The sequence below is a fragment of the Oncorhynchus kisutch genome, linkage group LG5 (genome assembly GCF_002021735.2).
Source record: "Oncorhynchus kisutch isolate 150728-3 linkage group LG5, Okis_V2, whole genome shotgun sequence".
Lineage (NCBI taxonomy): Eukaryota > Metazoa > Chordata > Actinopteri > Salmoniformes > Salmonidae > Oncorhynchus > Oncorhynchus kisutch.
In genome coordinates, this window is record NC_034178.2 from 42,554,015 (window position 1) to 42,574,971 (window position 20,957).

Below are 20,957 nucleotides of genomic sequence, written 5' to 3' on the forward strand. Positions count from 1 at the left end.
ATGGTAGAGTAGATTCCTAATCGAGGTAAAGCCTCTGACTGCTACATTGTATCAACGGTGGTGGTGTCTATGTCTTCTTTATAGATTTCACACTTCTTTCCATCTCAGATGAATGTTTTCCACTGCGGAATTTCCATCCCATGCACTTTACATTGACTTTAGACAATTATGTGCATCAGAGCCACAGAGAGTGGACATTGATTTAATTAGCCAGCAATACCAATGTTTGTTGATGGTGAGTGTGAAGGAGTGGGTTGTTAAAGCCATGGAATTTGTGTTAAACTCACACTACAGTATGTTTGTAAGCATGTGTTGGTCTACGCTGCTAGACAGTGGCATAAACTAGCTGTCAATCGTTGTACTGTACCGTGTGCCCCTGGCAATATGCTTCAGTGACTTGTTCATAGCGCCAGGCCACAAATACACAGCACACATGATAAAGCTATCAACAATTCATGCAGTGGCTGTTGTGGAATTGGGAAACATTGAAATAACATTTGTCTTTGTCTTTTATTTTCTTTCTTCAGTATTTTACATGAGTCTTTTACACAATATTAACACCTTGGGAAATATGCCCATCACATTGCCACAATGAGAGCCCAGTATTTCCTTGGGGAGCGTTTAGAGAGGAGTTGTAGGCTGTTAATCTGAGGTACTGTTGGAAAAGGATAATCCCTCAGATTATTTCAGTTAATCCTAAATAACAACAAAGATGAATGAATCCAGGAGGGTGTACACAGCTATCAGAAGAGATGTCGTGGTTTATAAAGCCCTATAAAGGTGTGTATTGTTCTATGTAGCTCAGTTGGTAGAGCGTGGTTCTTGTAACGGATAGTGGGATTGATTTCCGGGACCACCCATACGTAAAAAATGAACGCATGCATGACTAAGTTGCTTTGGATAAAAACGTCTGCTAAATGTAGTATTGGCAAAATATCAGCGTTTGGGTTCAACTGGTATTCAAGCTATCATGGATAATTAACCCTGACCTTACATCAAAAATAGCATTAAAGCTTAGTATAATGAGCGTTATAAATTAGGTGTATCTCCCTCAGGTCTGTAGCTCAAGGCTCGAGAGCCAGTAATCACTCATGTTTATGTAAACAGTTTTGCAGGCTGTACCTGGTCCATGGCACGTCATGAATTAAATTGCATGACCTTGTACTTGCTAACATGCCTGCCACGTACCTATGTGCGATGCAGCAGGGGCGCAGACTCAGGGTAAGTGTATCCGTGTGTTTTACCTCTGAGCCTCGGGGGCCTCAGATCTAATGAACCAGAGGTTTAATCCAATTGAATGAGATCTCCAAAGATGTGTGATGGCCAGGGAGACTCCCTCCACGTGCTGTAGGTGAAATCATCACAACCACACTGGAGAGACTGGAGACCAGCAACAGCCTCATTGGTACTAGATGCCAGTGTACACCACATCCCTTAGACGAGTCCCTACCTAAACACACTCATAATGATCTGTTAGTGTTAAGTCAGCGCTGGTTCAAAGACCCTAAAGTAAATGTTAGCCTATGCTTTGTTTGACTATGTAGCTGTGTATGGTGTGATACTGGGACTGGGTGGTCAACAATAACTAAGTCATGTCTGGATGAAGATGTGATGTGGACAGTCTGGATGATACTCACTTCCCTGCAGCGTAGACCTCTGCTGTGTCAAACAGATTGATGCCGTTCTCGTAGGCCAGGCACACAAGCTGCTCGGCCATCTATTGGCCGAAGAGGTGGCGTGAGGGAAAGGAAAGAGAGAGGAGGAAGGGGAGGGGGTTGAGACATCACTGAGATCGATTATCAAAACCTATCCGCATGCATGATGCTGTAAGCGCACACGCCAGTGCGTTCATGGTTCATATAATTGTTCATTCATATGGCACATTTGTTGGTTTTCTAGCTATTCTACGTGGCAATGCAGCGTCAGCAGAACTATTCTTCCCGAGCAGCAGTGGGCTCTAGGAGCATGTAGGGAGTTGTGAAACTGGGGAGTGTTGACTGACAGAGAAGTGGAATAACAGCATAACACAATCCATCTGCTCTCACCTCGTCTGTTATCTGTCCACCAAACGTCACCCATGTTCCTGCAGAGAGACGACAAGGAGACTGTGTTAGTAGTCTATCAAATTAGTGATATATAGGGAGAGTGGTGGTGAAGAAGCAGTGTTGCTGATTACCATAGCTTCTTAATTATAGTTTTGAGAGATGTGGCTTTGGTACAGTTAACCAAAGCAACAGTGTTAGTTAACAGATAGAGAAGGTCTCAGCTGGTATTTCTGGCATATCCTCGCTCTCCCACGTCTAGAAAAATGCCTTAGAAAAATGCCTTTGGTGTGAAATAAATCACTCACTTTGTCTTACTGGTGAAGTCACCTCTAACACAGTTGTATCTCCCAGCCCCTCAGCTAGCCCCCAATCCCTTCTCTCACTCACCTAGTCCAAGGCAGGACACCCTCAGGCCAGACTTCCCAAGGTTTCTGTCAAAACACAGAATACATTAGCATTAATATTGTGTTGATAATGGCGCTGTGCTTTTTAGTGCTTTAGGTTTGAGATAGTCAAGCTTTGTTTCAAGTAGTTCCATGCTTCATGTGAATAAATGTCTCTGTGTTGGGTATACGGACACTGACTCACTGTGAGTGGACATTTACTATGAGAGAAATTGAGCAAGTGAACAAAGTTGTGATGCATGCTTGTCTGAAGGAAGAGCAGCACGTGTCCACCAAGGCCCAGTGTCCGGTCTGGAGCGTGAAGTCATGAGGTCTGCTGGTCGGCTACTGCGTAGCAACCAAAAGTGTCAAAAGCCTGGTCTGTCCTAGAAAGCCCAAGTAAATTACAATCACCAGAATGGCCAAACATTTTTTTTTAGACAGCCGTTTTGTGCTCTAAAATGTGTTTATTATGATCAAGTTGGATCCCCAAGGTGAATTATTTGAAAGTTGAAATCGAGATATTTGAATGACATAGTGATCCATTCTGACTACTGCATTTCTCGTCAAGACCACGTGCTGACACAAAGCAATCACGGCCGGCAAGCTACGAGGAGGCTCCCGGTTGAGTCTCTCGGGCAGGATGAAAACGACTACATCGACCATAATCCTTATTATTTATTTATTTGCTACTGCTCGACTAAAGAAATCTCGATCGACCAACAGCCTATCGACCAAACAACCAGTCGACTAAATGTGGTCAGCTAAATGTGGTCAGCCCTAATATTCAAAAACTTCAAAGCAACCTTATTGACGGTATATGAAAATCATGCCGTGGATCTTTCCAAATACCCCGGTATACGGTATGTACGGCATACTGCCCAACCCTATTTGTAACACCTATGACAGTACAAGACGCCCATGCCTGCACATCAATCCCCTAGAGCCAATCACAAGCTTTGACTCCAGCTCGACACCACAGTAAATCCCAGTCCCCAGAGAAAACGTGGTACCTCTTAACCAATCAGACAGACTCCACGTGGGACCCCAACCAATCAGACAGACTCCACGTGGGACCTCTTAACCAATCAGACAGACTCCACGTCGTACCTCTTAACCGTTCAGACAGAATCCACCGCTGACAGACAGACAGTACACAGCTTTGGTGTTTGCTTTTACCTTTCGGTCTAAGAGGTTACAGGTAAAAGATGGAGAACACACTGGAGAAACCTGCAGGAAGTAAAGGCCTTTTCTAGTGTTATAAAACCACAATGACTGGCTCAGTCTTCAGTGGCTCAAAAGGCATATTTATTTTCTCCATCTTTTTGGGTACGTTACTGTGCATGGCAGGTCGTTTATCATTCAAATTTGGCACGTCAACATTATGCAAGCACATGGCCAACATGTTTTGAACAGTGAACCACAGGGGAAGACTTTAGAGGCAACGCTAGGCTACAACCTCGAGAGCTGCACTTGTCACCACAGAAATAAATGCAAATAGCCACTTGACTAGATGTACAGGAGTCTTATGGCTTGGAGGTAGAAGCTGTTTAGAAGCCTCTTGTATCTAAACTTGGCGCTCCGGTACCGCTTGCCGTGCGGTAGCAGAGAGAACAGTCTATGACAAGGGTGGCTGGAGTCTTCGACAATTTTTTAGGGCCTTCCTCTGACACCACCTGGTATAGAGGTCCTGGATGGCAGGAAACTTGGCCCCAGTGATGTACTGGGCCGTACGTACTACCCTCTGTAGTGCCTTGCGTTCGGAGGCTGAGCAGTTGCCATACCAGGTGGTGATGCAACCAGTCAGGATGCTCTCGATGGTGATATATTCCTTCCTGAGCTCTCAATACCAAGAATACATTCCCAATATGGGAATGCTTATGCTTAAAACACAATGTACCATACCAACTAAAAACTGAGTAAAGAACCTTGAGATGACTTCTGCTAGAGGTAAGTAAGATATGTGGGATATGAAATTATGTAATATATGGTGTGGGAGAAGGAGTGTGTAGGTGTAGGTGGGAGGGGGGGGGGTCTGTCTGTCATTTTGTAGGAGTATGATTGTGTGCAAGCAGGTATTATTGAAATATACATTATGGCACTTACTATGTTTATGTATGAGAGTATGTCCATGGCTGTGTGTTACGTGTGTGTGTGTGTGTGTGTGTGTGTGTAGGATTATGAGTGTGTGGGTGTCTTGTGAAGCCATGGTAGGTTTGCTAAATTGCTGTGGTGACTAAGAGCAAAACATTCCCTTCATTTTGCTCTGAAACAGCAAGGGGATCAAAAAAGCCCACTTTCCATGTGGACTGAGCATTGGAATACTATTTCTATTTGTATTTATTATGGATCCCCATTAGCTGCTGCCAAGGGAGCAACTACTCTTTCTGGCATCTGGAAAAATGAAGGCAGTTATACAATTAAAAAAAACATTACAATACATTCATAACAGATCTCACAGCACACTGTGTGCCCTCAGGCCCCTACTCCACTAACACATATCTACAACCCAAAATATCTATCTACGTGTGTGTATAGTGCGTATGTTATCGTGTGTGTGTATGCATGTGTCTGTGCCTATGTTTGTGTTGCTTCACAGTCCCTGCTGTTCCATAAGGTTTACTTTGATCAGTTCATACAAAAATACAGTGCGAAACAGTGGAAGTGGGGATTGTTTTGTATGGAGGTCAATGAGTGTCAAATTTGGTCAACATAATTCAAACACTACATACGCACAACACATACATGCATACCGACACAATACACAAAACAAACAAACATACACACACTTTTGTGATGGTGCTGCATCAGATGACCTGGCCTCCACAATCACCTGACCGCAACCCAATTGAGATGGTTTGGGATGAGTTGGACTGCAGAGTGAAGGAAAATAAGCCAACAAGTGCTCAGCATATGTGGGAACTCCTTCAAGACTGTTGGAAAAACATTCCTCATGAAGCTGGTTGAGAGAATGCCAAGAGTGTGCAAAGCTGTCATCAAGGCAAAGCGTGGCAACTTTGAAGAATCTCAAATATAAAATATATTTTGATTCGTTTAACACTGGTTTGGTTATTACATCATTCCATATGTGTTATTTCATAGTTGTGAAGTATTATTCTACAATTAAGAAAATAGTCAAAATTAATAAAACCCTGGAATGAGTACTGTAGGTGTGTCCAAACTTGACTGGTACTGTATATTATTTAGTATATGTAAAGTCAATATTAAATCCAGAATAGTTTGATGGGTGACTATTCCAGCATAATAAAAAATTGCCTTTTTTACAACATTTTAGAATCATAGTCGCTCACCTCATGTAGCCTAGCCCATGGGCCTATATGTTATAATAAGGTTTGTATCACACCTCATGTAGCCTAGCCCATGGGCCTATATGTTATAATAAGGTTTGTATCACACCTCATGTAGCCTAGCCCATGGGCCTATATGTTATAATAAGGTTTGTATCACACCTCATGTAGCCTAGCCCATGGGCCTATATGTTATAATAAGGTTTGTATCACACCTCATGTAGCCTAGCCCATGGGCCTATATGTTATAATAAGGTTTGTATCACACCTCATGTAGCCTAGCCCATGGGCCTATATGTTATAATAAGGTTTGCATCACACCTCATGTAGCCTAGCCCATGGGCCTATATGTTATAATAAGGTTTGTATCACACCTCATGTAGCCTAGCCCATGGGCCTATATGTTATAATAAGGTTTGTATCATAATAAAAGTGGCCAAATAACTTCTTAAAATTAAACATATTAATCCGCTTTAGAAGGGGTGTAGAGCCTAACTGGCATACATAAGCAGTGTGTGAGTTTCTAGTTTGGGGAAGATCATTTTCACCATTTTTCACCATCATTTTCATCATTTTTTTTTTTTGAGTGCATTACGGCCACACAAAGGGGATGCCACAGTGAAATTCTAGGCATTATCAAGTGCTTGTTAAATTGTGAATGACAGACTGATGTAGTGTGTACAGCCTGCGCAAAAAAACAAAGCAGAGCTCATGCCTTTCAAGCGACTGTTTTCAAATCATCACTAGTCGCATCATGCAGCCTTAGAAAGTATTACAAATTCAAAACATATAGCCCAATGTTTGCGGAACAACTAAAGCTACATTAATAACTCAAAATTTGGCATATAGAAATCCCTATTTCTTGGTTAACCGCTCAACACAGAATAGCCGCATGTACACATTCCATCAAATCGTTTGGAGAAAATATCCTTTCTATTTTATTCAGCTTTGTTCAATTGTATTCTTCATATTATAAAATAATGCTACGGAATTCTAAGCAAATTTTGTCTGCTAGCGTAGCCCACAGCCAGATCAGGACAACTCAGAGTATGCTATTCTATTCTTCTGAAATAGAATACATTTTCTTCATATCATGCTTCTTTAGACCGGTCTAAACTAAATAATGGATTTATTAAGGTGTAAGCTATATTACATGGATTTATTAGACTTTTTAAAATGTAGATGTTCCAAGGGTCAGCATCAGTGGCTTGTAGGCTGTGTGTGGAGCCAAGAGATGCTTAACTGTGTTTACAGTTGAAGTCAGAAGTTTACATACACTTAGGTTGGAGTCATTAAAACTCGTTTTTCAACCACTCCACAAATTTGTTGTTAACAAACTATAGTTTTGGCAAGTCGGTTAGGACATCTACTTTGTGCATGACACAAGTCATTTTTCCAACAATAGTTTACAGACAGAATATTTGACTTATAATTCACTGTATCACAATTCCAGTGGGTCAGAGGTTTCCATACACTAAGTTGACTGTGCCTTTAAACAGCTTGGAAAATTCCAGAAAATGGTGTCATGGCTTTAGAAGCTTCTGAAAGGCTCATTTACATAATTTGAGTCAATTGGAGGTGTAGCTGTGGATGTATTTCAAGGCCTACCTTCAAACGCAGTGCCTCATTGTGTGACATGGGAAAATCAAAAGAAATCAGCCAAAACCCCAGAAAAAGAATTGTAGACCTCCACAAGTCTGGTTCAACCTTGGGAGCAATTTCCAAACGCTTGAAGGTACCACGTTCATCTGTACAAACAATAGTACACAAGTATAAACACCATGGGACCACGCAGCCGTCATACCGCTCAGGAAGGAGACGTGTTCTGTCTCCTAGAGATGAACGTACTTTGATGTGAAAAGTGCAAATCAAGCCTAGAACAACAGCAAAGGACCTTGTGAAGATGCTGGAGGAAACAGGTACAAAAGTATCTATATGCACAGTAAAACCCATCTTATATCGTCATAACCTGAAAGGCCGCTCAGCAAGGAAGAACCCACTCCAAAACCGCCATAAAAAAGCCAGACTACGGTTTGCAACTGCACATGGGGACAAAGATCGTACTTTTTGGAGAAATGTCTTCTGGTCAGATGAAACACAAATAGAACTGTTTGGCCATAATGACTATCATTACGTTTGGAGGAAAAAGGGTGAAGCTTGCAAGCTGAAGAACACCATCCCAATCGTGAAGCACAGGGGTGGCAGCATCATGCTGTGGGGGTGCTTTGTTGCAGGAGGGACTGGTGTACTTCACAAAATAGATGGCATCATGAGGTAGGAAAATTATGTGGATATATTGAAGCAACATCTCAAGACATCAGTCAGGAAGTTAAAGCTTGGTCGCAAATGGGTCTTCCAAATGGACAATGACCCCAAGCATACTTCCAAAGTTGTGGCAAAATGGCTTAAGGACAACAAAGTCAAGGTATTGGAGTGGCCATCACAAAGCCCTGACCTCAATCCTATAAAAATGTGTGGGCAGAACTGAAACAGCGTGTGCGAGCAAGGAGGCCTACAAACCTGACTCAGTTACACCAGCTCTGTCAGGATGAATGGGCCAAAATTCACCCAATTTATTGTGGGAAGCTTGTGGAAGGCTACCCAAAACATTTGACCCAAGTTAAACAATTTAAAGGCAATGCTAACAAATACTAATTGAGTGTATGTAAACTTCTGACCCACTGGGAATGTGATGAAAGAAAGAAAAGCTGAAATAAATAATTTTCTCTACTATTATTCTGACATTTCACATTCTTAAAATAAAGTGGTGATCCTAACTGACCTAAGACAGGGAATTTTTACTAGGATTAAATGTCAGGAATTGTGAAAAACTGAGTTTAAATGTTTTTGGCTAAGGTGTATGTAAACTTCCGACGTCAACTGTATGTTAATTAACGGTCAATTACTGTGAGACAGACAGTTATTTGCTTGACAATCACTGGCTGACAAAATTTTGTGACCGCCACAGCCCTGTGGGTGACATACCGCCAACCTTGAGGAAAACTATCAAGTGCAGGACAGGTGTGTATTTAAGTTAAGTCCTTTTCAAAACAAACAAAAAGTAACAAACCGATCAGACACACAGTCTGGTCTCTGTCCTCACTCACCTAGGAACGATAATTCCCTTTGTCAGTTCTGTGTAGTGCTGAATATTTTACCAGGCTGGCTGTTGATACTGCATGTTATCCTTCACCTCTCCTCCCCTGCAGGGACCTGGTAGCAGTAATGTAGCAGGCTGGTCTGATCTGGGGTCAGGTTGCCACTACGCCTCCCTGGACACGGCCCAGAACAGTAAGGTCATCTACGTCTCTTACCCCATTCAATTATGGACTACAGAGGTATACTACACTACAGTCAGCCTCAACACATTATGAGTGGACCCAGTGACCACTTTGAATGTGTGAGAGTTATTTCATTGGCTGTAGATGAGATGCCTCTGGACTGTTTGTACCCCAGTGGCCTCATGGTTCACTAAGCCCCAGATTTCAAAGAGAACGAACAGAGGCGGTCATCTCAGTCTTTATGGGTTTTCTGAGGTGTGCGTTTGCTGCCCAAGAGTACTTGGCACCTCAATGTTATTAGTGAATTGAGTGCTCACCCATTTTACATGTAGAATCGCGTCAACATTTTCGGCAGTCAGACATCTGGAGCGTGTGGTCCGTAAAACACAGCATGCTGAGCGATTGGCAGACGAACGCTAGATCCACATTTGGTGTGTCTGCTAAATGAAATGGGCGATGTGTGCGAGCCTTTAGAAGTCTATTTCAGGGGTTATTTGCGTAAATCCACTGCACCTGATCAGACTATCTAGAATTCAGAAAGAGCCAGATGGATGACAGCTGTACCGTCCCTGTCCAACTCTTTCCCTATCCTGATATTTGGCCCTGAGGGAGGTGGGAGGCGCTAGCTCTGAGAGATGCAATATGTGTTCACCATGTCAACAAGGTAGGATGGGCTGGATCAGACAGTGTCTGAGCGAAAACAGGTTCTAAGAATACATTATTTACACAAGTATTCAGACCCTTTGCTATGAGACTCGAAACTGAGCTCAGGCGCATCCTGTCTACAGTCGTGGCCAAAAGTTTTGACAGTCTGCTGTCTGCAGTTTGTATGATGGCAATTTGCATATACTCCAGAATGTTATGAAGAGTGATCAGATGAATTGCAATTTGCCATGCAAATGAACCAAATCCCCCAAAAACATTTCCACTGCATTTCAGCCCTGCCACAAAAGGACCAGCTGACATCATGTCAGTGACTCTCTCGTTAACACAGGTGTGAGTGTTGACGACGACAAGGCTGGAGATCACTATGTCATGCTGATTGAGTTCGAATAACAGACTGGAAGCTTCAAAAGGAGTGTGGTGCTTAGAATAATTCTTCCTCTGTCAACCACGGTTACCTTCAAGGAAACACGTGCCGTCATCATTGCTTTGCACAAAAAGGGCCTCACTGGCAAGGATATTGCTGCCAGTAAGATTGCACCTAAATCAACCATCTATAACCAGCCTGAGTAGGCCTATAATGCCATTCCTTTTCTGTTCAGAGTTTAGAGAAATTAATCAATTTGGAAATTAGCTATTATCAGGCTGGTTAATGCGATGCATGTCTGTTGAATTTGGAAATGAGCTATTATCAGGCTGCTTAATGCGATGCATGTCTGTTGAATTTGGAAATGAGCTATTATCAGGCTGGTTAATGCGATGCATGTCTGTTGAATTTGGAAATGAGCTATTATCAGGCTGGTTAATGCGATGCATGTCTGTTGAATTTGGAAATGAGCTATTATCAGGCTGGTTAATGCGATGCATGTCTGTTGAATTTGGAAAAATCCACCCACAGTCAGCCTCGCCCCACCTACAGTACTCAGCCAGTCAGGAGCTGCTACTGCATTGCGGCCGTTGCAAACCGCATACTTTTTACTAAACGGTACGGGCTAAATAGTTTCCGACGGTGACTACATAGTATGCAGTTTAAGTATGTAGTACACTAGTATGGGTATTCGGACACGGCAACTGTATAGTTTACATACTAAAAAAAGAGTGGTGTAGAAAAGCTTACTCACTAGATCACATATCATGACCACACTGCATCATTCAGTGCCATATGACACTATTTACAGTAGTGTAGGACAGAACTAAAATATTCACAACACAGATGACTGAGTAAAAAGCAGTTAACCATGCATCTTATATACTGTATACTTTAACCTTTACCGTGCCATTTACAGTCCACTGTTCGTTCTGTCATTTTCCGTTTTTGCAGCAGTGGCAACAATTTAGTAGTAGTGGACCACCACTTCTAAACACTAATAGCCTCTAAGTACTTCCCCATGGTATTCTAAGGGCTTGGGATAGTATACCATTCTACACCAATTAAAGTGGAAATGACAACTACTCTGCAGATATTCTAATGATTTGTTTCATATCAGTCAAAAACATGCCCAGTTTCTGCTACAAAACCAACCTCATGTGTTCTTAAACATAGGTTATATTTGACAAACAATACAATGACGTACAGTAAGGCATTGTTGGCAGAATAGATGGATGCAGTTCAATGCATGATTAATACAATTCACCAAGACATTTCTTGGTAGTCTAACAAATATTGCTATCAGGTTGTAATCACAGCTGGCCAAGTACATTGTTTGCTGCCTCCATCCATTCTGGGTTGCACTGTTTCAGTTACAATGACTCAATATTTTGGACGAAAACGGACAATTGTAACTAAGGCAGTGAATGTCAATACAATCAAACTAACAAGGGCAATGATCTAAAGTTGTGCTGTTGCTACTGTCTGTAACACACAGTCTAGTTCAAAGACAATGATGGCAGGCCCATGTGGTAAAATGGTTTATTTGCATATAGGTCTACTGTAGCTCTGATTGGCTATGGCACACTGGTCTGCATAGACTCTGGTCCTGATCAAGACAGATGTTTTTATTAGGTTTTATTTACTGCAGTGTCTATTAATTGTCCAAACGTATGGCCGCTTTCCCAGTGATATTGATATATCATTTTCACAAATGCCTTACTCTTCGTCATTCCCAAACATTCTATGAATTTATGCAAATGAAAACAATTAACATATCTACTGTAAGTGCTGCCTTTTCAGAAAATGTAAAAATAAATAAAAAAGGCATCATATTCTTCCTGGTGGTTTATATGAACAGATTGTAATAAGATTTCATGTTGCTAAAATGCTGTCAGTTCCACTTTAACACTCATGATGTCATATGGACAGTTCAAAGGCATGTCACAGAGAAACACAACAGGGATCAACCGTCAACATAACTGACACACAATCTAATTCTGATACTGTGCACTAGTAACAGATCCTCAAAGAGGATCAAAATGATACTGCACACTAGGATCTTGAAAGAAACAAAAGTCTGTAATAATTGACAAATGTAAGTTCCTGTACTGTGGTAACAGCAACCCACAACAGATGGGGTTGCCAGCTCCTATGGTCTCTACACAGTGCAGTCATACAGTCATGACAATGTGGAAAACATGACACAATTATATCTGTTCCCTTCATCAGCTTAGATATTGACGAACACACGGATAGGCTACATGCTGCGAAATCACAAGAACCAGGATGCAAGTCGTCAACATAAACGTCTACAAACACATTTCAAATGGAATAGGCTTGGCGGGTGAAAGACGCGATTAGTTGAAAGGGAAATGAAAGCTAAATGTCTATTCCTGGCAGCACATAGCAGGATGGATTAATACATCTCTTTCCAGTGTGTTTAAGACAATAACATGCAGAGAAATAGAGAGGAGATGAGAGCAGAGTGCTGCTAATGCAAACACACAGCTCATCTCAGAGCAGCACTGGCTTTAATTAAACTCTTTCAGTCAGGCAAGGAGTAAACAGCTGTCTTCATCTCCCCATTCAGCTAAACACGCTCCCATTAGCACACATCTCTCGCACACACATCCACATAGTGCACTCACTCAGACATCCGCACGCGCGCACACACACACACACACACACACACACACACACACACACACACACACACACACACACACACACACACACACACACACACACACACACACACACACACACACACACACACACACTATTTGGCAATTCACCCTAACATGCCCCTAGCAAACAGATGTTCTTTCCTTGTCCATTAAAGATAGCCTAGTGTTTTGAGTAAGTGGCTATGTATGTAGCCGAGGCTGTAAGAGTTGGAGGCTGCAGTATAAAGTCCTATCTGTGTTTGTACTGGAGTGGAGTGTCTAGCGGCTACAGTACAGAAGGCATAAGTGTCCTGCTTGGTGTTCCTCTCTAAAGAGACACATTTCAGTTTTTTAATTTTTAATTTATCCGTTATTTTCCCAGGTAAGTTGACTGAGAACACGTTCTCATTTACAGCAACGACCTGGGGAATAGTTACAGGGGAGAGGAGGGGGATGAATGAGCCAATTGTAAACTGGGAATTATTAGGTGACCGTGATGGTTTGAGGGCCAGATTGGGAATTTAGCCAGGACACCGGGGTTAACACCCCTACTCTTACGACAAGTGCCACGGGATCTTTAATAACCTCAGAGAGTCAGGACACCCATTTAACGTCCCATCCGAAAGACAGCACCCTACACAGGGCAGGGTCCTAAAGCACATGGAGAGCTGGCTCACAAATAGAGAGCCTCTCTGAATGCAAAATGAAATTCTTAAGACCCGGCTATCGTGTTCATAGGGATTAAGAGACTTTTCATTTGACCCGAACACTGAACCTTGCCATCAAAGACCTTTTATTGTAATAACGGCACTATACTGCATTTGCACAATTTACACCTCTGCCAAACACTGTATATGCACTGTATTAGGGCTGTCCCCAATTTAAACAAATCTTGATCGACCGAAAGTTGTCTGTTCTTTCGACCAATCGATTGGTGTATTTTTCCACATAGACACACCCTACGTGTTTTACTAAAATCAACTATATGCCTTGAGCTTGTCTGATGCTTAAAGCTCACGGTTTGATGAAATAAGACAAATGCCTCTGCCGTTACTCTCCTGAAGTTGCCGGTAATAGGCTACACAAGGCGTCGGTAAACTTTCTCATGTGGAATACCAATTTATCTTACAATTTTCTATCAATCTGCGTGCCAGTTATGGTTTTCATATGACAATTTTCGTGAAACGGTTTCATTTAATTTATAAGGTCTTCATATCTCAAAATCATTGTCATGTGGTTAATCAAAATGATATCTAAATGAAAATGATACAAACCTAAAAAGTAACATCCATGGCCAACTATGTAAAAATAGCCTTTAAAGCCAACAAATAAATACACTGCAGCCTGCAGGTAGAAAATATCCTGATAAAAATAAATATCCTATAAATCACATTGGCTCCACATGGCCTGTGGGTCATGCCTGCAAACCTCCCTCTGGTGTGACATCACAGTTCTACTAGCCACCGGCCCTGGCAACTATATCACGCACACCTGTTCACCATCATTATGCACAGCTGGTCATCATTTTCCCCTTGATTACTCACCCTTCATTTAGCCCTCAGTTAACATAAGTCATTAGGTAGTATTGTTTTCTCTCACGTTCAGTACGCGGCTCATGTTTGTTCATCTGTATCGGTTCATTATTATCCTCACCTTCTGCATCCTGACACCCGGCATATATGTTACATCCTGTCTGCAACAAACTTGAAACATTGTATCAGCTATTAACTTTGTTCTGGCCCGACCGCAAGCGAACTTGCAACATTATATAAAATTTCCCTTGCCAGTGAGCTCGGGACAGACACAGCTGGAGGCTATTTGCGCAAGGGATAAGAAACAGTGCTTGACTGAGGCAGGAGCTCACCGGAGCTGAGTACCGGCACCTCAAATGTTCTACTGCTTGAGCTCTTGTTTCTCTTATAAAATATTAGCTCAAAAGTACTGTGGAGCTTCTGCACCTAATATAAACAGTACCAGCACCAACAATGAGTACCGGAACTTATTTCAGTCCAAGTTGAGCACTGATAAGAAGTAATCAGGTAGGCCTATTTTATGACGTTTCTATTGGATCAGAGCATGACATTTTTCCCTTTTGTGATGAGTGGTTATCGAAAGATTTTTCAAATACATTGAGAAACTATTGTAATTCTCAATGGATGTAAAAACAGACTTAATTTGCTTGCTGTTTGAGGTGAAGAAAACATTACTTTGAGAAGCTCCACAGGTCATTAGTGGTGGTGCCTTAAGCCAATCATAAATACTATTAAATCCACAAATGGGCACATTTATATGCCTACATTTGTGTGCAGGCCAGGTAGCCTTTTGGCCTACTTCTATGTATAATCTGGCCAGGTAGCCTATAGGCCTACTTCTATGTATAATCAGGCCAGGTAGCCTTTAGGCCTACTTCTATGTATAATCAGGCCAGGTAGCCTATAGGCCTACTTCTATGTATAATCAGGCCAGGTAGCCTATAGGCCTACTTCTATATATAATCAGGCCAGGTAGCCTATAGGCCTACTTCTATGCGTGCGCGTCCTTAAACATTGACAGGAGTGCTCCAAACAAAAGACAATGACTAAACTTGTAAATAGAATGAAATAAACCAAAACGTGTTTCTCACAAGTGTAGCATAGGTTGTGCACTCTGCAAACAATGTGTCCATACCGACAATGAGAACAGGAAGGCTGGAATAATAATGAGTGCATAAAAATAACTGACCGTAACCAAAGTAATAGACATTGTAGATTAGAAATGTAAATGTACTACTGGTGATATGTAATGGGAAATTGATATATACTAACAATCAAAAGCAAACAATGAATGTGCACAAATTGGCATGGGAGTGCATACTGGCGAGAGGAGTGCATACTGGCGAGAGGAGTGCATTGCGCTTCTGAGTGCATGGTCAATCCGACGTCTGCATTGGCCATGCAGTATTTACGGTGCTACGGCCTCAGCAGGAGTCAGGGCATTCCTACTTCTTGTGCTTCGTTGAGCAGAGCTGTTGTCAAATAAGTGAGTTTGTGTTAATACAGGATGTACCGCCCCTACCTACCGTCAACCGATCATGTACATGAGGTATACAGAGCCCTTTGCAATGTTCCAAAATTTGGAAGGCGCATGGTGACGTGGTACAGAACTCGATTTGGCCTCTGCATGCCTCTGGAGGCTCTGCTATTGCATCACACCCTCCATATGGAGCCTCCTACCACATTTTCAGATCAAGCAGAAATGGGCTTTTAGTCGAGGCCTCTGCAATGGATTAGTTCACTGAGATGGGCGCAAATATGTGTACATATATATACTTGTTACTGCTCGACTAAAACAATCTCGGGCGACCAAAAGCCTAAAGACCAAACAATCGACCAGTCAACTAACTGGGGTCAGCCCTACACTGTATAAATTTGTCATGGCAGCATCCCTTCCTCTGTATATATATATATATATATATTATATAATATATATAATATATATATATATATATATATTATATAATATATATTATATATATTATATAATATATATATATATAATATATATTATATATATTATATAATATATATATATAATATATATTTATATAATATATAAATAATATATTACATAATATTTATATATATGTATATAATATATATTGTTATAATTTATATATAATATATTTATAATATATTTATATAATATATATTGTTATAATATATATATAATATATATATTATATATATAAATAATATATATACATATATTGTTATAATATGTATATAATATATATTTTTTATATATTATATAAATAATATATATATACATATACATATATATATATATTATATATAATATATATTTTTATATATATACTGTATATTCCCGCTGTAAATTGTATATCCTCACTGTAACTCAGTTTTACTCCAGTGTTTTATGTTCTCTGTATTTATATTGTATATCCTGTATGTTGACTGTCTGTATTCTGTCTATACATTGTCTATTGCTGGCAGCATCTATTCACTAAGTCAAATTCTGGGTATGTGTAAATGTAATTGAGAATAAAGTGATTCTCATTAGGCAACACCCAAATCAAAAACACCCAACATCCTGCAATCGTCTTCTTTGTAAACACTGACCTGTTCCAAGACTTCAAAGTAGCACAGCCAATGCAGATGGACTGCTGAATCATATACTGTAGATAGGCTAGGCACCAGGCGGTGTTGCTCCATCTCTGCTAGTTAACTCACACCTGAACAACACAGCAGTGTGATTTAAACACCATCTGCTCAGCTCACACACAGACACATCACTATGCGGGGGCACAAAGTACGTGAGTACTGCTGGGGGGTGGATTTGACCGGGCCATCCTGAAGTTGGATCATTTTTCAAACACCTGAAACAGCTTTTTCTTGCAATCTAGAGTCATAATCATTCTTCTTAATTCTGTTAAAAATATGTATATCTACCTATGCCTCTTGAGCTGTTTGTATTCTCCTGACTGGTGGTTCTTTTTACAAATAAACAAAATATTCTTCTCTGCCTCTGCTAAAATCTGGAGAAAATATTGAAAGGAATGTGAGTCTTATTCAGTACATTTAGTTATTGCTTGCCTACCAACCTTGCCAGCAGGCATGAAATCAAGCTTTATTTACAGCACATTTCATACATGGAATGCAATGCGCTTTACAGGAAACTACTAATAAAAAAACTATGAAAATAAAAGCTGAAATATTTACTCCACAACCAACATAAGATAAAAAAAACAAAAGTATTACAAAACTGAACAACTAAAAAGCACCCGAAGGAAAAGCAAAGCTAAAAATATGTTTTAAGATCTATTTTAAATATCTCCACAGTATCTCCTCAGTTTTTCTGGCAGGCTATTCCAGAGGCTGGGGGCATAATAACTAAAGGCTGCCTCTCCATGCCTCTTGGTCCGAGGCTTTGGGAAGGCCTCGGACCAAGAGCTAGAGGACCCGAGGGACCTACTGGGTACATAACTTAAAAGCATGTCTGACATGTATTAGGGTGCACAATTGTGGATTGATTTAAAAACCAATAGAATAATCTTAAAATGCATTGTAAAACTCACAGGCAGCCAGTGCAGAGAACTTAAAACTGGTGTGTGCTCTCCGGTGTAAGCACTCAGTCAGGAAACGTGCTGCAGCAATCTGTAGGTTTTGCAGTTGACCAATGGCTTTCTTGGGTAGACCAGACAGGAGGTCAATACAGTAGTCAAATTTGCTTGTAATAAAAGCATGGATGAGTCTCTCTGTATCAGCCTGAGAGAGAAATGGCTGCACCTTGGCAAGGTTCCTCAGGTGGTAAAAAGCTATTTTGGTCACATTTCTAATGTGTGATCCAACATTTAGTTCAAAATCTAAAATAACACCTAGGTTTTTTACCTGGTGTTTTATCTTTATTGCCTGTAAATTAAAATGTGCGCCTAGATTCTCTCTCTGTGCTTTGTCTCCAACAATAAGTACCTCGGTCTTATCTTGATTTAGCTGGAGGAAGTTTTGAGCCATCCAAGAATTTAAATCACTAATACAGTCTAATAAATTTTCCGTGGAACTAAAATCCGTGTGACACAGAAATAAAAGTTGTGTATCAAAATTAATGCTGCCAATGGGGTAACATATATAAACTGAACAGTACCGGACCCAAATTCAAACCTTGTCGAACGCCACATGTGATATGTATTTTCTCTGAGTTATGATCACCACAGGTGACAAACTCTCGACCGGTTAAATAGGTCCTAAACCAATTCAGAACTGGACTGGAGAGGCCAACCCACCTCTCCAGTCTGTCCAGAAGGACATCATGGTCAACAGTGTCGAATGCAGCACTTAAAACTAAGAGTACAATGACATAGAGCTGTTTGGCATCTGTGTTAGCTCTAATACCATGTCCCACTTTAACTAAGGCTGTCTCTGTGCTGTGGTGGGCACGAACACCAGACTGGACCTTTTCAAAAATAAAGTTGCCACTTAAAAAATGATTTAGCTGTTTGAACACCAATGCCAGCAATTATAGTTAGACAAGCTAGCTACTCTAACTTGATTGAACTAGCTTCTTGGTAGCTCGTTATGAATGACACATGGAAAGAATCACTGGGGAGAATCCATGGGGACGGGGAAACATGAACATCTACCTCCCCACATGATTCATCCTCTTTGAATAAGAATACACCTACTTTCCTCCACCTGATTTGCCTTGCGGTCTGTGTTATTGAAGAGTAACATCAACTGCTAACATTTGGTGCCATGACCCGGATGAATAGGTCTGAACAACAAGAAAAACTCAACTGTGTGTTGATCCAGAAGAAAGAGAGAAGGCTGAGTGCAACCCACTTTGGGGAGTCAACTCTTAATCTCCTGATTGATGGCAGAAGTCCTGGGTGAGTCTAGACCAATATCATTTTAAAAGAACCAAATCAGGTTCAAATGAATGCATGCAGTGAGTGATATGTATCTGTGATGTTTAAGGTTCAAGTCCTTTGTTCTCTATTCTAGGTGTTTGAGTCCTCTATTAAAGAGTCCTTTCTTTTTGTGGAACCTTCTTGTTGCATAGAAGTGAGTTGCTAGTTGAGTAGCAATTTTTACACTTGTGGTTAATGTAAGCCTTCAACAAGCTTTTTGAAGTGAACATACATTTTTATGGGTAGCCAGGCCCTACAGAGACAATTTGTTCTAGAACAGGTTTGAGTCCTCAAAAGAGGATATATTTTGGGGTTAAATGAATATATAAACATAGAGATATATATTATACAACTTTAAAAGTTAATATAATGCCATTGTTAAGTGAGAAAACCACTCTGGAAAAGGACGGAAGAGATATTTTAAATTCACTGTTTAGTGATATGAAGAACCATTTCAAAGTAGAGAAGTGTAGGCAAGAGATAATGAAGAAATATTCCGTCATTGTTGACAAAGATGGAATATGGAATCTGTCTGATGTATAAAAAGCTTGGGTAAAAATACAGAGGTTGTCTAATTCCTTGACAAAGACAGGATGGTCTTTAACTGTTTTAGCCGAAGTAAGAAAACGGGATGATAAATTCTTTCTGGAGAATCGTGACAGGACATTGAAGAGAGATAAAGAACGTTTAAGGGCTCTCGGTGAACAGATCAAAACCTTGAAAGAATAAATTCAACAATTACAGGCAAGGGTCGTAAAAACAGACTTGACCCCCACCTGTGGACCATTTGTTCCCTCAATCTACCCTCACACTGAGTTGCGCAAGGATGATCGGGTTTCAAGCATCTGGTCAGCACTGCCGGGCTTTGAGTCAACAGATACTGACAGCAGTGATGCATGATGTCTTAGGCCAACCAGAACACAGGCTGTAAAGGGTTCAAATCTCAAATCTCACGTGACAGTAATCACACACAAATCAGCATCTCCAAAACAGTTGGATGTTGAAACATCCGTGAGAAGTGGGTATGAAAACATGGGACCATTTGAAGCGCTATAGCGTTATAAGAAACTCTACAATCTACATCCTTATGATGGGTTCCAGTTATTAGCCTTTGTTTTGAACAACCGTGAACATGGTGTACTTGAAGAAAAGGTTTATAGAGCTGTGGGTGGTGAAGAGCAAGATGTGGTTGATGGATGGAGAGCCATGTATGTTTTCCTTAGGGGTCTGACCAATACAACCACCAATTAGGGAGAGATGACCAAATGTGTTCAAAAACCGAAAGAACCGCTTGTTGAATTTGAAGAAAGGTTTAGAGCAGAGGTGGTTAGACACAGTGGGTTACCCGACATGGAAGATGAAAATGCACGCAATTCCTCAGAGCCTGGTGACTCTCTAGGTTTCTTCCTAGGTTCTGGCTTTTCTAGGGAGTTTTTCCTAGCCTTCTACATCTGCATTTACTTGCTGTTTGGGGTTTTAGGTTGGGTTTCTGTATAAGCACTTTGACATCTGCTGATGTAAAAAGGGCTTTAGAAATACATTTGATTTGATTTACATATTAGTCATTTATCATTCACACTTATCTAGATCGACCTACAGTTAGTGCATTCATCTTAATTTAGCTAGGAGGGAGAACCACATATCACAGTCATTGTAAGTACATTTTTCCTCAAAGTAGCTATCAGCAAAGTCAGAGCTAGTGTTGGGGAAAAGAGTCAAGTGAGAGTGTTAGTTCACTAAAGGCTTTTTCTTTGGCTCTATATCTTATAGGATTAACTCCCCACCTGCCCTGCCAGCCAGTTGGATATTCTGCAGTTTCCCTGAGAAGCCAAGAAGGG

The 20,957-nt window shown here is 40.8% G+C and overlaps 1 protein-coding gene across 7 annotated transcripts in view; it reads right to left on the reverse strand.

Moving 5' to 3' along the window:
• LOC109891058 (voltage-gated potassium channel subunit beta-2) overlaps positions 1-20,957 on the reverse strand; it is a 153,623-nt gene that overhangs the window by 21,285 nt on the left and 111,381 nt on the right. For all 7 annotated transcript variants that reach the window (XM_031825112.1, XM_031825111.1, XM_031825109.1 and 4 more), the window contains 3 exons: positions 2,433-2,476; positions 2,046-2,083; positions 1,638-1,717 (listed from right to left, as the gene is read on the reverse strand). In XM_031825112.1, the coding sequence (XP_031680972.1) occupies positions 1,638-1,717; positions 2,046-2,083; positions 2,433-2,476 (162 nt within the window). The remainder of the gene's footprint in view (positions 1-1,637; positions 1,718-2,045; positions 2,084-2,432; positions 2,477-20,957) is intronic.